The following is a 17,066-nucleotide window of genomic DNA, read 5'->3' as shown; positions in this document are numbered from 1 at the left end:
TTAATGTTTGTTTTTAGGCCAGAAAATCAGTCCAGAAGGAAAAGCTAAAATCCAGCTTCAGCTGGTCCTCCATGCAGGAGACACAACCAACTTCCATTTTTCTAATGAAAGCACAGCTGTAAAGGAGCGAGATGCTGTGAAAGACCTTCTTCAACAGTTGCTACCCAAATTCAAGAGGAAAGCCAATAAAGAACTGGAAGAGAAAAACAGGTGAAGAGCATAGTGTTCCAAAACTAAGCTCCCTCTTCAGTGTGCTTCGCTATTCCCACTTGGGCTGCATTGGAGTAACCCCATGTAATAATAATGTCACTAGTAAAAAAAAAAAAAGTTGATAATTTTTCAGTTCTCTTGTGTGCTTCCATTCAATCCTAATAATAATTGGAAAGTGGGGATTGTTGTTCCCATTTTATAGGAGAAGAAAGTGACACTAAAAAATGTTAAGTAATTTGTCTGCACTTACACAACCTTTCGCTGGCAGGGCTGTAATTGGAATCTATATCTCTTGATTCCTAGAATCGTACTCTTTTCTCTGAAGCATACCAGATTGTCTATTTAAAGAACTAAAGAGGAAGCATATTGAAGGGAAAAAGGGAGAGAATGAGTTCCCACCCTAGACAGTATTAGAAAATGTCAGCATAGGACTGCTAGGTGGCGCAGTGGATAAAGCACTGGCCCTGGAGTCAAGAGTACCTGGGTTCAAATCCGGTCTCAGACACTTAATAATTACCTAGCTGTGTGGCCTTGGGCCACTTAACTCCATTTGCCTTGCAAAAACCTAAAAAAAAAAAAAAAAACCAGAAACTGTCAGCATAGCTAATCTTCCAGAGGGGGGGAAACAAATGAGAGTGAGAGTTGGCAGAGAGATTGCCTCAGAATTTGAGTTTAAATTAAAAATTCCTGTAATTCTTCAGTGTCTCATCAATGGTCAAGATTTTCCTGGGCAAGACAGTCACTGGGGGAAAAAAATATTTGCTGGAACTTTCTTCTACTACCATACCCAAGGCAATATTATTCCATTATTACAACACCACCCACACTGGCCTAAATATAATCCTCCTAAAATGCTTTCTGCTTTGATTGTTGAAGAAGAAATGAAAGAGTTTATAGTGTTGATCCTTGATATCAGTTCAGGATTATGTGTTTTGATGCTACTTGTATAGTACATTATTCTAAAAAGTTTGATTTTTTTTATTTAATATATTCTATCACCAGAATGCTGCAAGAAGATCCTGTTTTATTTCAGCTTTATAAAGACCTGGTTGTGAGTCAGGTGATCAGTGCTGAGGAATTCTGGGCCAATCGTTTAAGCATAAATGCTGTGGATAACCCTGCAGCCTCCAATCACAAGCAGGATGTGGGCATTTCTGCAGCATTTCTGGTATGTGACCTGAGTTTATTCTCAGACTTCTAAGGAAAGAAAAATTGGAAATTATATACCTGATAGTAGATAAAAATTTATAATATTTATGCCAGATTTTCTACCAGAACTTTGGTATTTTCTGGCAAGAGTAAAATGTTATATTGAATTTAAATTTTTCATTGTGTTAACATTATTATTAATTATTAAAATGGCATATATTAAAGATTTATTTTGACTTCTGTTTTTACCATTTGTGCTTTAGACTGAGTAATTAGATAATGTTCATAGATAGTAATTAGTTAGCGTTCATAGATAGCTTGTTGATTATTCTAGTTCTGAGGCAATCTGGGTTTTAAGCAGAGTCGCCTGTATTCCATATTGACCTCCAAATAACTAGTTCTTATTTCCCCCTTGTTGTAAATTATGGCACACCTCTTCTTAGAATTCTGCCTTCTGAAGCATTTTTGTAATTATCTAAATTAAAGTGCATTATAAAATTGAGAGGAATATAGTGGCAGTGCAACTGACCTGAGACTCATCCGGAGCTGCCTGGGCTCAAGGCTTGCTTCCAAAAATTGGAGATGACTGGTCAGTTCACTGTACTGTAAATTTAGCTAGTACTGTATTTTGAAATGAGGTGAGGCAGCTATGATAGGTAATTCTTTTCCATAATATACAGTGGTCAAAAAAAAATTCTAAAAACTTATAGAAAATATCATTTACTTCCAAAGAAAGAATACTTTAGAGTCTGAATGCAGATCAAAGCATACTAGTTTCACTTTTTATTGTTTTTTTCTTTCTAGTGATTTTTCTTCTTTTTGTTCTGATTCTTCTTTTACAACATGACTAATATGGAAATATGTGAATATGATTGCATATGTATAAATTATATCAGATTATTAGGTGTCAAATGGGGCAAGGAATAGATGAAGAGGAAATTATTATGAAATTGAAAACTTACTCTACATGTAATAGGAAAAAATTATATTAAGATTTTTTTTTTAAATAGAAAGTAGATGAGGTTTCCAGGAAAGGACAAATACTCAGCAGGTGTCAGCCCTTTGCCATCCTTGAACTCACTCATTTTCCATTGTGAAATTTCTAGAAGTAAAAGTCTTCAGAAATTGACTATTGTACATAGCTGGACCTTTGGGACCTTGACTTAGTAACAGAGAAAAAGGCTGGGGAGAATATAGACAGCAACCTAAATGGTTGAAAAAGTCAAACAGTTTTGTTCCCTGTGCCTACTCTCTGGTTAGTGCTCAAGTATTATCCTTCTTGTGTCATTCCAATTGGCTTCTGTTTGTGTTCTTTCTCTTAGGCTGATGTCCGCCCCCAAACAGATGGATGTAATGGCCTAAGATATAACTTAACTTCTGATATCATTGAGTCCATATTTAGGACCTACCCAGCAGGTAAGAAGGTACTCTTCCCTCAAAGAGACAGAGAGAGATGCATCCTTGAAAGACAGCTCCCAATTCTTGCTTCTTTTCGGTTTGTCTTTCCATTAAAGCTTCATTTGATCAGATTAGGTTTCTCTAAAAGATTAAAAGGACCATTTTTATTTTTTGATTCACAGAGAGAATAATACAAATCTAAACCATTTTGTTTCATTTAGAACTATATATTCACATTAATTTCTTACTGCTTCGTCATCCACTACTTGTAATTAGATTGTATGTAATTAATCTCATGTGCTCGCTTCAGCAGCACATATACTAAAATTGGAACGATACAGAGAAGATTAGCATGGCCCCTGCGCAAGGATGTAATTAATCTTATTCACAGTCTCAGAATTAAATAACATTTTAGGGACTTTTGAGGTACAACCTTACCTGATTTACTAATTGTACTCAGTTTCCTTTATAGAATCCCAATCCATTTCTTAACACCTCTGTTGGCTATACCAGGATCTAACCAGAATCTTTTTTCTCTGTTAATTTTTTCTTGGCATTTTCCAAGTCCCATGAGTTCAAATGTGCTGTCTAATCAAATAATACCTAAATCTGTGTGCCCCACCTTAATTTCCTGTCTGCGAAGTCTGCATGTCATCTGCTTCCTGGGTACCACATTTAAACTCATCATGTCCAAACAGCTCATCATCTTTCCACAAACTCATCCCTCACTTTCCTATTTCTGTCCAGTTCACTACTGTTGTCCAAGTTACCAGGACCCCAGAATCTAAGAAACATTGTTTGTCCTCTTTCCCCAGCAACACTGGCCAGTTGTAAGTTGTCAGGGCTAGGCAGTTTTACTTCCACAAAACCTCATGTATTTCCTTCTCTCTACAACCTCTACAGCTACCCAAGTTCACCCACTTCCAACCTCTCAGCAGGATGGTCATAGTTGTCCCCGATGGCTTTCCCTTCTCATCTCTCAGGTTGCTTCTCTTGTGGCATAGACCCACTGTTCCACACAGCCTTGACAACTTGCCTGTTCAAACTGATTAAACATTACTTTCTCACACAATCTTTACTAGAATCAAACTCACCTTCTCACTGTTTGTTGTGTCCTTTCCATGTGTAAACCATCCTCCCTACCTAAAATGTTCTTCTGTTCCTCAGCCTCCTAGAACTTCTAACTCCCTTCAAACCCTCTTCTTTATTCCCCTGGTTGTTAATGATTCTCCCTTCCTCCCAAAAAGATTACTTATACTTGTTTATATTTATTAATGTCTAGGTTATTTCCTACCCTCTTTAACTCCCTAAGGGTAAAAACAATTAGGATTTTGTTCTTGCATCAGCCCTTAGTCTAACCTAACACACCAAATATTGGTACTTGATATCTGCTTGTTGAATTAAATTACTTTATGTGCATCCTCTAAGATCATTGATCTCCACTGAGGGGGCATTTGACCTCATTCTACGTCATCCTATCCAACTTAAGTCTTACTCTTCAGGCTATTCTTAAACAACTTAATAAACATTTGTTTTGATTTGCTTTTTAAGTAGTCTCTAGATTTAATTATACAGCTTTATCTGTTCTGTTTCCCCACAGTAAAAATGAAATATGCAGAAAATGTTCCACATAACATGACTGAAAAAGAGTTCTGGACACGGTTTTTTCAGTCCCATTATTTTCATAGGGATCGGCTTAACACAGGATCAAAAGATCTCTTTGCAGAATGTGCCAAAATGGATGAAAAGGGTGAGTATCACTGTCAGCATTCTGATTTAGATTAAGGATTATATGTCTCTGAAATGATGTGAAATGACTCTTGAGTTTTGTTTGGTTTTCTAGGTTTAAAAACAATGGTATCACTAGGAGTGAAAAACCCACTACTCGATTTGACAGCACTAGAGGATAAATCATTAGATGAGGTAAGGAAAAATAGAAGACTTTTATTATAGAAAACCAAAAAAAATACAGTTTTGAGGTAACCTAAGGCAGGTATTTTTAACCATAGGGTCCACAGATCAAAGTCAAGAGACCTAAATTTGAATGGAATTAAATCTTTAATTTCTACTAATCTCTGACTGAAGTTTAACATTTCTTTCAGGTATGAATATAGGCAACAAGCCACAGTAATATTAGACCTCATCACTAACCAAGAATCCTCAAAAAAAAAAAAAAGAATTCTGGAGAACAGTTTGAAATTATGATCAGAGCACTATAAAACTGCTTACCCTTTGAATATAAATCTTTATCCTGTTGTGGTGTTATCATTCTGATGGAATGCTATTTGTAATATAAGAAATGATAGGGGGCACAGCAAAACCTGAAAAGACTTAATGAATTGATGAAAAATGAAGTGAGAAGAACCAGAATATTGTACACAGTGTCAGCAATATTGTAATGATTATCATCTGCAAAAGTACACCTCTGATCAATAGAGTAAGCCTTGATAGTTCCAAAAGATTTATGATGAGAACTGATGAACTCTTTGAGTGCTAACTGAAGTATAATTTTTTTCACTTTCTTTATTTTTCTCGTTTTGGTGGGGGGAGATTTATTTTTTGCAACATAGCTGATAGAGAAATGTTTTGCATGATTTCATACATATAATTGATATATTGCCTTCTCAATGGGTAGCAGAGGGAGAGAATTTGAACCTCAACATTGGGGGGGAGCAGTAGAATGTCTTAAAAATGGAATAAAGGTTAAAAACCCATAATCTCAGTTATCACCAAATCTAGTGACAAAATGGTCTGTTATTTCTGTCTAAAAGATTTTCCTAAATGTCCTGTTGCAGGATGCTGTGCTTTATATTCAGATTATACACTAAAATAAGACACTGAAAGTTTGTCGCTACTTGTCCTTCATTATCAAAGAAGATCTTGGCATCAGGGAAGTGATGCCATGACATGCAGGTGAATTGAATTTGAGTGAGGGGGTGCTGTGCGGTGTCACTAGCCTCACTTTCTCCTCCAGAGTCATCTAAGGCCAGTGGCCAGATAGGAATCAGAAAGATTACAGATGGCCCGGAATTCGAGGCAATCGGCTAGGTGGTGCAGTGGATAGAACATTGGCCCTGAAGTCAAGAGGATGTGTTTTCAAATCCAGCCTCAGACTCTTTGACACTTATTAGCTGTGTGACCTTGGGCAAGTCATCACCCTGATTTCTGATTTCTCTGAAGGAAAGTGAGACTGATGACTTAGCACAGCAGCCCCTCACTCAGATCTAGTTAATAGGCTTGTCATGGCATCATCTTTCTGATGTCATGGTCTTCTTCAAAAATGAAGGACAAATTTTTTTTTTATAGACACTGAAAGTATCTTTGATTCAAATGGTTTATAATTTCATCACTGTGGGAATGTTCCTTTATTCGTGACCCAGTGGCCCTTTCTAGATCGCTCCATATCTACTCAGACTAGTTCCTAGTTGGACAACAAGCCATTGGCAAGGTATAAGAAATCATCAGAGTAGATGGGCCTTAATTTCATAAGGGTTTCCTGTAATGGAAAGTGTCTACAGTGACTTTCTTGTTGTATACTTTGTTATGGTTTTTGTGAGGTGTGATCAGCAATGTCCTAATTAATTTCCAACAATTTGTTCTCCTATAATTTGAAGCTATTTCCTGGAAAGTGTAAAATGATATTTTAATATATTTAAGTCATCCATCTAATCTAATTCTGCTGTTCTTATTGTAGAAACAATTGACATAAAGCAAATCTTTCCACACATGTGATTTACTTATACCAATTGTGGCATGAGACTAGGCAGAGTGTAAGCTCTGATGTGATAGTATTTGTGAGAAAATATTTTTTCCCTAATATCTAAAGCGTCAAGTCTTACAAACTAGGTTTGACACTTCTTTAAGAGATGGAAATAAATTGAGAAAATGTCTATTTCGCTCACAGTGAATAATTCTGTTTAACTTAAATTTGTTCAATTTAAAACCTAAGATTTTTGTTGATGTCTAACTTTAAAATATGAATTCTATCACAATTCCTTGAAATTTAAAATATGTAATATATAATCAGTGGATGTGTCTGTGATATTGTGAGACCTTGGTCTCTTGTTACAGATCACAGTAACACAGATTCTTTTTAGTGTAATTTTTGTTTTTCTGTAAGTTCGAGACAACCCTCAGCCAGCACTAAAGCAATAGTTCCTAACTCGACAGGGTATCAGAGAGGGAGACCATGAATTTCCTTGGAGGCCTGGAAAGTTATTACAAAGGATGAAATCCATAGCAGGGACAACTGGATTGAAGTTGGAATTCATTGCTTCAAACAGATCTTCATATTCTGTTATTCTTTTTCATATATGGGGGAGGGGGAGAGAGAAATAGATCTATTGATTTTTCTTCTAAGGGTTAAAAAAACAGTAAGAGACACCAGATCTATGATTCCATTAATATAGAGAATTTTTTTAAAAGTTCCATGTGTGGAGGCAGCTAGGTGGTGCAGTGGTTAGAGCACTGGCCCTGGAGTCAGGAGTACCAGAGTTCAAATCTGGCCTCAGACGCTTAATAATTACCTAGTTGTGAGGCCTTGGACAAGCCACTTAATACCATTGCCTTGGGGAAAAAAACTAAAAATAAAAAGCTCCATGTTTGCTGTTCTTTCTGGGGTCCCACATTTTGGACAGCTTTTCCTCTCGATTTGTGTTTGGGAAGGGTGGGGTTCTGTTGTTGGGTTTGGTCTCTTACCCATCACTCTCTCTTTTAGATTCTAGCTGCCCTTTTTCTGGTCTTGCTATTGAATTTGCTTTTATTCCTTGCCTTAAGTATACAAGTCTTCATGGATGATGTGCTGAAGACTTAAACCTAAGAATTTAGTAATTATGTGGGAGCGGTTTTAAGCACCGGTTATTCAACAAAGTTCTTTCAAACATGTATTTTCCCAAAGATTCACTCTGACAGTTTTTCAAAAGGATCCTTATTTGGGAATTTAGAGAAAAACCCTATTTTTACAAATAATTTATATCATAACTTCATATTGTTCTTTACAGGGATATGGGGTTTCCCCTGTGCCATCTACTTCCAACTCTTCAAAATGCATAAAGGAGAATAGCAATGCTGCGATCATCAAGAGATTTAACCACCATAGTGCTATGGTCCTGGCAGCGGGTCTCAGGAAACAGTTAAGTTTTATTGCTTGCACAAGAATCACAGTTGGAATCTTGAGGCTATTTCTACATTTTCTCTTATCCTTTACCATTTAAAAAGAATTTTTTTTTTCATCTTTAGTGAAGCACAAAATAATCACCACAATGAAAACAATAGCACAGATGGGAACTCTCAGGATTCAGGTGTCTTTCAGCCTCCAGTCAAAAGGGTAAGGAATAGAACTATTACTTGGCAGCAGAATTCAGTCTTCCTTTACTTATTCCTTTTATTCAGTTCACTCTACCTCTCCCTCCTTGACACTCATAGAATTTGGAGCTGAAAAGGACTAGTCCCACAATCTCGTTTTATTGATTCTGGAGGAAACATAAAGACAAAATAATGATTGTCTAATAAGCATCCTTGATCTTCGATAACTATGGATAGAATTATGTCTTTCCACAATACGCAGGCAGAAATTAATTTGGGCAAACTAGTGGGGCCTACAGATAGATAAGTACTTTATTGAAATAGCACCCCTTGATGTCTTACTAGGGCATTCATATTTGGTCCTAAAAATTTTAGGGAGACATTGTAGTCTTGCTATCTTGTGAGCAGAAGAATGGAATAAGGAAACAATTTGGAACAAGAAAAATGCTCTCAAAATGTCTCATTCAAGTCTTTTCGGAAATATATTTAATACTATATAATGTGATGTCACTTCAGGTGTTACTCTTTACTTGGGTTTATTTGAGATAAATGTAAAGAAAGATTTATGAGCCTTGGTTCCTTTTATTTACTTGTTATCTTAAGTGACTATTAGCATATAATCTCACGTTTATAAATAATTCCAGGTGAAGTTACAGGAATCCATTGAATATGAAGACTTGGGGAAAAATAATAGCATAAAAACAATTGCACTAAGCCTGAAGAAGTCAGATAGGTAAGTTCATTTTCAAATTAAAATACTTGTAAAGTGTGATTGTTTTTATAAACCAATTGTGTGTGGAGAGTGATTCTAGAATAGCACAGCATTTAGCAAATACTCCCTTGAAGATTTCACACCTTAACTGAAATGATTACAGTTCAAGACATTTTACACATCTTGTGATCTCAAAGTCCAGTGAATAACTTCTCCACAAATTTGTTGCTTTCTTGAATATAGTGTAGAGAATGGAATAATTTTACTGAAATGTCTCGTATTTCTGCAACATCAGGAAAACCATATGGTTACTTCTGAGGAAGTTGAAAGGCAAAACATTTGAAATTGATCTATTATTAACTTTTTCTTCAATCTTCAGGTATTATCATGGTCCAACACCAATTCAGTCTCTTCAATATGCAACAAGTCAGGACATTATCAATTCTTTTCAGAGTATTAAGCAAGAGATGGAAACTTACACACCCAAACTAACTCAGGTAGGTAACTTCAGATGGTAACTCTTACATCCTTAACTTATCTTGGGATAGATTCTGAAGGAGCTTTAAAATAATTATTTCTGCCAAATGATATTTCCTGTTTGTTGTTCCTGGTTTAAGGAGAATCACAGGATCCTGGAATATGAAAATTAGAAGGGACATTAGAGGTTACCTACTCAAAATTTTTTCTTCTTTTTTTTTAAATAGTTGTGGATATTGGTTCATAATAGATATTAGTGAAGAAAAAAGCAGTATTGAGGTTGCTCATGTTATGTACGTGTATGCATGTGACCTTAGTGGAAACATTAGACTAGAAATTTCCCAGAGAAATTTCCCCAAATACTGACACGGTGAAGAATATATTTTCGAGATTTTTCTTTTAACTAATTGTCTCCATTTCCTGTGCTTCATTTTAAATAAATAAATGACTGAATTTCTATTAAATCGATTATCCTTTTTAGCTAATACCAAGAAGACAGATCATTACAGCCTGTTTCCTAACCTAGTCTCTTTCATTCACTATTGCTATCATTCTACTTTACCAGAAACAGTGTGTAAAGTAATTGGGCAAAATAATTTCACTTACTCCACAAGAAAGGCCCTATTTAAATACTACTGCTCTCCTTGGTCTCTTTAAGCACTTAGTGAGTGCCCTGATATTTCAGATAGTGATCACCCTGGTCTGATGGTAAGAAATTGAGGGACATCCTTGAGTAGTAGAAGGAAAAGCATGGTGCCTCTTTAAAATATAAGAATGTGAAACTCCTATTGAATTTCATCTGCTATTCTTTCTTATTCTTCTGAATTTTTTTTACTTTTATTTTTATATAATCTGAAATTCTAAAAAATTTGTTTCTTGTTCTCCAGGTTCTTTCAAGTGGTGCTGCAAGTAGTACCATCACAGCCCTATCCCCTGGAGGAGCACTTATGCAGGGAGGACCACAGCAAGCCATAAACCGTATGTGTATCAAAGAGTCAACTGGTGTCCCTTGGATAAAAAAGAGTGGGGGGGGCATAAACTCTCATAATGTTGTAACCAGTAACAATTTTTTTTTTTAAACCTGGCCCATATATAAGTTTATTATGCTGGGAGGAAATATGTCAAGTTAAATGAAATCTTACACTTAATCACTTATTTTTTACAGTTAATTATAAATAAAATTGTTATCTGATCTCCTGGAGAAAATCTTAAGCTCTGGAAGATCTGTTAAGATCTCAGAGGAATAGATCCACATGGTATTTGAGTACAAAGGGGCCAGTCATGTGGATTCTGTATATGGTGCAAAGAGAGGACTTGAATTATAAAAGTCCTTTCCTTTTTTTCTTGCAGAGATGGTGCCAAATGACATTCAGTCAGAACTCAAACATTTGTATGTGGCCGTGGGGGAGCTGCTGAGGCATTTCTGGTCCTGTTTTCCAGTAAACACACCATTCCTAGAAGAAAAAGTGAGGATGGAGAAATTCCAATCTGCTTTGATTGCTAGTGGTGGTTCTATGGCTCAGGAATTGGTGATTCTAAATCAGAAATAGATTCTTAATGGGATAAATTTAAAGTTTTACCTTAATTCAAGTTTGTTCTTTTTAAGGCCCTTTTCTATTTAAGGCATGTTGATCAAGGACCCAGAATCCCAGCAGAGCAATTATTTATTTGTTTGTTTGTTTGCATTTTGCAAGGCAGTAGGGTTAAGTGACTTGCCCAAAGTCACACAGGTACGTAATTATTGTCTGAGGCTGTGTTTGAACTCAGGTCCTCTTGACTCCAGGACCAGTACTCTATCCACTGCATCACCTAGCTGGCCCTCAGTCCAGTTACATTAGTCCGTTAGAAAAGTGGGGTAACTTGATAGTAAAGACACAGTGACTGTTTTCACCAACATGTTGCCTTCATTCTACTTTGGGAAAGAGGGATACCAGGAAGCAATTTCCCCTAAAGCTCAGTTGCTTCAGTTCAGTTTAACAAACATCTTTTGAACTTATAGTGTATCCCAGTTGCCAGGTAGGCATAAGGGGGAGAAGATCCAGCAGCTGGGAAAAGAGCATTAGTTAGATAAAGCTTTACAAGGAATCATAGTTCTTTGTGAGATCTTTCTCAAAAGTCAGGTGCTGGCAGCTTTTACTAGCATTCAAACTAAGCAAGGAAAGGGAGCACTGCTAGTTAAAGGCAAGAGGCCAGCCAGAATGGAGATTAGTCCTTAACTTTAAATTAGATTCACCTAATAATATTTTCAGAGTCTGTAAGGTTGGAGTAGAGAGGACCACTCAGGCATCAGGAGTAAGCAATGAGTCTGGTAGGGAGCTTAGTGTTCAAAGGAGTCAGATGTGTGGTAAAACCTGAAAGTCATAAGCTGGAGCCAGATTTGAGACCCTTTAATGCAGAGAAGCTTGGTTGTGATCTAAGAACAAAGGGATCCTGTGGTACCTTCTCAAGTAGAAATGTTCCCCAGCCCTGTGCTTTTGGAGGATCCTCAGCTCTTAGCAGCTGTTTGCAGGGAGTTGGAGATGGGAAAATCATTTATCCAAAAATAGCTCTCTTAGATACCATCAGTTAGCTGGGAGTTACCAAATAGAAGAGAAAAAACTCAGAGTTTATGAAGAGGAACAAGAATTTTCAGGTGACTGGCACAAAATGTACTCTAGCTATGTCTATGTCACTAATGAGTAACAAAGATTTGCACAAAATGCAGATTGGGGTCCTTCTTAAATAGGATTCAACTTAGCAGGGCAATGAAATGTTCCTTGAAAAAATGACAAAAGTATTTCCAAGAGGAATCTAAGAAAATAGGTATAAAGACACAGAAGGGAGGCTTAAACTGTACCAGTAGAGTGGAAGATGGGAAAATGTGACAGAAAAGAAAGGGAAAAAGGTTGCAAAACTCTAGCTTTCTTATTGTCCATGTCCACACTGTGCCTGGATCTGTTGAGCCAGGCAACTGTTATCTACTTCTAGGAGCTCTTGAAAGGAGAAATACTAAAGTCAAAAGGAAGCTGGAGAGCAGAGGACAAGGATAGGAATTACAGAACTGCAATTTAGATGTAAAGTGAACAAGACAGTATCTAATGACCCTTCAAACAAAGATTCTAACACAGCGCAAAAAATCACAACCTGATTAACATGGATCTGTGTTTAGCATAGTTCCACAAGTAGAGCCTATATTAGATTGCTTGGGGTGGGATATAAAACTTAAAAACCTTGCAAAAAAAATGATTGGTGAAAACTCTCTTTGCATGTTGCTGGAAAAATAAATTTTTTAAAGTGCATTAGATCAGGGGCGGCTAGGTGGTGTAGTGGATAAAGCACCAGCCCTGGAGTCAGGAGTACCTGGGTTCAAATCTGGTCTCAGACACTTAATAATTACCTAGCTGTGTGGCCTTAGGCAAGCCACTTAACCCCATTTGCCTTGCAAAAACCTAAAAAAAAAAATTAAAAAAAAGAAAATGTGGAAGATGTGGAGTCAGATCTCTGAAGGCAAACCAGAGAATTTTCCATCTAAAGAAAATTCAGCATGGGGCTATACTATAGTGCTTTGTGGGTTTTTGTATTGGGTTAGTGGATAGTTTTGACCCAGACATTTTTATCAGTTTAGAAAATTCCCAGTATAGAAACTGCTTCATCTGTGGTTCATAGTCTTCGAGTTATCTTAGGCACTGAAAACCTAAATCATGTACCCAGGGCAGTCACTTCTCATCTTATTTCTAGGGATTACATTTTTTGGTAAAACAAAGCTCTTCGTTTCTTCAGTGAACATTTTACTACTTAGTGCCTGTTCTATGCCAGACCTTGCAGTGGGAAAACAAGTCGAAAAAGAAACAGGGTTGCTTCCCCATTCTCTGCCATCTCCTGCAAGGAGATGACCTTCTGTTGGGGGAAAGACCATGTACACATTGAGGCAAAATAAACAGTCAATAGAAGATCTTTTGAGTTGTGAGGAGGAGCAAGGTTAAAGACAGGTTGCTGCCATGTGTCCGAGGTACTACTTGAACCGGGTATTTTCTGATTAAAAGGTCAACCATGTGCTGCACTGCTTCTCAGTGTATTTGCTCTTATTTTTCAGGTAGTGAGGATGAAGAGTAATTTGGAACGATTCCAAGCTACTAAGCTCTGCCCATTCCAAGAAAAAATTCGGAGACAGTATTTAAGCACAAATGTAAGAAAATAATGTTAGTTTTTTTTTTTCCCTGTATGTATCTGATTTTGTATTAATGAGTAGGTTTATTTTTCAGTTAGCCAAGATTATTTACCATTCTACATGTAAACATAATGGGTTGCAGAGCATAGATAGAAAAGTTTTCTTTAAAATGTTGCCCCAGTAGACAAACAAATGAACTAAGTCACTGAGCAAGGTAAGACTCTGTAGAGTTCCTCACAAGTGAGACTTTAGAAGATAACACATCTCTCTACAAACAGGTGATTTTTTTAATATTAAGGAAATACCAAAAAAAATTTTATTCAAAAAGGAGTTGTTTTCACTCATTTAAGTGTTATTCTGTGTCTCTTCAAACCTCCACAAATATGCTGCTTCTTAATCAGAAAACTTAACCATTCTCTATGATATAGAACTACTTCTCAATTTTTCTTAAGAGCAGCAATTTTTAAAAGTAGAAAAACCAATGGCTTCCAGTTTGGACTGCCAAACTGAACCAAGTGAGAAGGCTCAGAAGCCCAACATGGAGTCATCTCTCTCTCTCTCTCTCTCTCTCTCTCTCTCTCTCTCTCTCTCTCTCTCTCTCTCTCTCTCTCTCTCACTCACTCACACACACACACACCCCTCTCTCTGGCTTAGAGAAGCCCCTCAATGTCAGCAAGTTTCTAAAAAGACTCAAAAAATACTGTTAAGCTTGGGTCAAGTGATTCGGGACTGTGCCCCTCAAGGGTCATCCCAGCACTCCTCCTAAAGCAACTGTGACTACAGGATCCTGAGCCACAATCCCTTGGGCAGCAATGGAGCCTACTCCACCCAAGCCAAGGGTAGCCCCTCTGCTGTTTCTAGACCCTGCTCTTCCTTGGCCAGGGTGACCCTGATGTGTGGTCAGCATTGTCGTTCACCAGTGAAGGGCGTGTCAGCAGAAACATGGCAGCCTTCCCTGGTGGTGTCAGAAGTCTTTGGTTGTTTTTCAGTTGGTAAGTCACATAGAAGAGATGCTGCAGACGGCCTACAATAAACTCCACACGTGGCAGTCCCGGCGCCTGCTGAAGAAGACGTGAAGGAGCCCCAGGCAGGGGAGGCTTTGGTCCCTCCCTGGGATGCTCTCTGCAGCAGTTGTGGGAACACATCCTGAGCAGCTCGAACATCATCCAGATGATGCTGCAGGGACGTCTGCAGCCACTGGACTTGGGAGCTGATGCTATTGAACTTGCACATTCTGGAGTGAAAGGAGCTGTGGTTAAACTTGAACACTGGGAGGTAAATTAAGGCAGAACCAAAACAAGCTGAATTGCAAAAAATATATATATTTTAAAAAGACACTGTTTACTGCAGTTACTCAGGAACTGCTTTTGATTTGCATTAAGAGCTGCTTTCAGAAATAAAAAGTAACTTTAAAAAAGAATTGATAAAATCTGAAAAAAATTTCTAACTTTTTTTTTAAGTACATGGCACAGGGTAGAAATTAAATGTTTTGTTTTTGTTTTTTTCCTCCACTGGATCCTCACGTTTTACTGGATTCTGTTTGTACTTTACTGAAACAGGTTGGAAAAGGAGTATTTTAAATAAAGCAGAGAGAAGCTGTCGCTCTAACCATCAGGAGACAGTTGTGGTCAGAGGCATCTTCTGCTCTGTGTTTCCTACGGAAATGAGAAGCAATAGAATTGCACTGAGCGCTTATTTGTGGTTTGGGGTCCTGGAATGACACAAGGGGAACAGTTTTGCAGAAAGTCTTGAATTTTTTATGCAAAATTTTTTCAAGAGACAATGGAGCTGCATGGTTTTGTTTGAGTGCACATGTGCACTGCTGAGATTTTTTTAAGATGGCATGTGCTTTGAGGAAACTGCTTTTCTAAGAGTTTAAAGATCTTACAAGTGAAAAAAACTATAAGAATCATTTACTTATTTTCACCTCTTTAAGAGAAATAAAAAGTGTTTCTGAAGTCTGTTTTTCTCCAGTCTCTACCTGACTGTTAAAATTATTTTTGGCGAATCGATAATCATTGCATAGAGTGGAAAGCGTGTGAATGCAAAAAGAAAAGTTAGATATGATATTGTATCTGGAATCTGTGCCATATTTTGTTCCTAATAGGATCAACTCACTGTTTATCTAAGACTTAGCTGTCTTGTATTAAAAAATATACAAAAAAAGTAAACCCGTTTTATACACACTTTAACTGACACATTCTGTGTTTTTTCATTATTTCTAGGTGTTTATATCTGATTGTGCATTGGATTAGGGTGCTCATGACTGACTTTGAAGCATGTTTCATGTAACAATGTCATATTCAGAACACAAGTGAAAACTTTATTCAGCAGTTGAACATGGGAATTTAGTAGAGAAAGGCCACCAAAACTCTTAATCGGTGATCATTGTTAGACTCTGAATTGCAATTTTCTTGGAAGTTCGTGTCTCAACGTAAGGTATCCCTGAATTTCAGTCGGCTTCAATTTACCTTACTCAGGGGGCTAATTGTAGACCTTTGGCAGACTCCAGCAGAGGCTAGTTGCCCATTTTGAACAAGGCAGTTAAATTGACAAAGGGGGGGGGGGTCCTTTGTTTATTGCCAAGCCCAAGAACACCAAATGAGCCAAGAGTCTTTTTCTTCAAACCAGGATTGCCTTCATGCCACTGTCAAACTGACTGAGGTTGCTATTTGGTCTAAGACTTGGCCTTTTTGCAAGTTAGTTTCTGCTATATTTGACATTTAACAGAGATAGAATGAAAAACAGACTCTGCCTTAAGTGATCACCAGGTGCTTCTGGATGTGGGGGGGGGGGTGGGATAATTTCACACAAACACACACTACAGATTATAATATTCTTTAGCTTTCAGAGCTGAGAGGGATTGTAAAGATTAGTATTTAGATACTTGATCTTATATTTTCAACAATATAAAAACAATTTTTTTAAACTTCAATTTTACTTGTTATACAATTATATTCCAGGGATGGTAGATGAAATATGATGTGTAAGATAAATTGTCCTGTATATGGCGAAAGTTGAAGGTGTATATAGTAAGTAAGAAAAGTAAAGTAAAAAAGATCCAGGCTGTAGAGAGATTAGAATTCCAACTCAGTTTATATTTGATAATATAAAGGTTGGGGAACCACTGGGGGGAAGGGGAGGATGACACAGCTAGACCTGTGCCTTATAGTAATGCATGGATGCCATGAAGAAGTGAGATCAGTGCAAAGGTGATGTCAGAGAATTTGGGGTTTTAGTACTCTTCATCCTCAGTACTCTGTAATCATTTCAGTGGAAATTGGCTTAAGCAAGGTCTTGTCCCTATGCTTGAACTAGTAGTGTATTAGGAGAACTAATGCCATTAACTCATTAATTTATTAGTTAGCTTAAGTTTTATTCCTCCCCCAAAAAGATTGCAAATGCTAATGGGCTTTAAAATGAGAAGATCTGGTCAAATTCAGCTGAAGACCATCCTACCTGCACAAACTATCATTACCATATAGTTAGCCATGGTGGGTATGACTAAAATGCAAGGAGAGCCTATGTAAAAAGTATCAGTGGAGTACAAGGCACATTGAGAAGCTAGGAGGAAGAGATCACTTCTAGCTGCAAAATGCCCAGTGTCCAATGGGGGCATCTCCCATTTTATGTTAACAGGATGCTGCCTGCTTCTATTAGCAAAGCACT

The 17,066-nt window shown here is 37.3% G+C and overlaps 1 protein-coding gene and 1 non-coding gene across 4 annotated transcripts in view; both read left to right on the top strand.

Moving 5' to 3' along the window:
* GTF2H1 (general transcription factor IIH subunit 1) overlaps window positions 1-15,900 on the top strand; it is a 32,075-nt gene extending 16,175 nt beyond the window's left edge. The window contains exons 3-16 of one of the 3 annotated variants that reach the window (XR_012477146.1): window positions 18-210; window positions 1,213-1,378; window positions 2,682-2,775; window positions 4,358-4,507; window positions 4,601-4,680; window positions 7,758-7,888; window positions 7,996-8,083; window positions 8,706-8,794; window positions 9,153-9,270; window positions 10,138-10,228; window positions 10,601-10,716; window positions 13,323-13,415; window positions 14,387-14,672; window positions 15,623-15,900. Coding sequence is in view for 1 of the 3 variants with exons in the window: in XM_074230162.1 (XP_074086263.1) it covers window positions 18-210; window positions 1,213-1,378; window positions 2,682-2,775; window positions 4,358-4,507; window positions 4,601-4,680; window positions 7,758-7,888; window positions 7,996-8,083; window positions 8,706-8,794; window positions 9,153-9,270; window positions 10,138-10,228; window positions 10,601-10,716; window positions 13,323-13,415; window positions 14,387-14,473 (1,496 nt within the window). In the remaining 2 variants the exon portion in view is untranslated. Of the gene's footprint in view, window positions 1-17; window positions 211-1,212; window positions 1,379-2,681; window positions 2,776-4,357; window positions 4,508-4,600; window positions 4,681-7,757; window positions 7,889-7,995; window positions 8,084-8,705; window positions 8,795-9,152; window positions 9,271-10,137; window positions 10,229-10,600; window positions 10,717-13,322; window positions 13,416-14,386; window positions 15,596-15,622 lie in introns of those variants that run through there. The other 2 variants (XR_012477145.1, XM_074230162.1) reach the window with 2 other exon arrangements.
* On the top strand, window positions 3,055-3,161 carry LOC141519833 (U6 spliceosomal RNA). Its single transcript, XR_012477464.1, has one exon. It is a non-coding gene; the product is annotated as a U6 spliceosomal RNA (small nuclear RNA).
* Window positions 15,901-17,066: the final 1,166 nt, after the last annotated feature.

This window comes from Macrotis lagotis, chromosome 3 (genome assembly GCF_037893015.1).
Source record: "Macrotis lagotis isolate mMagLag1 chromosome 3, bilby.v1.9.chrom.fasta, whole genome shotgun sequence".
Lineage (NCBI taxonomy): Eukaryota > Metazoa > Chordata > Mammalia > Peramelemorphia > Peramelidae > Macrotis > Macrotis lagotis.
The sequence above is the reverse complement of the archived record's forward strand: the minus strand, read 5'-3'. Positions and strand labels throughout refer to the sequence as shown.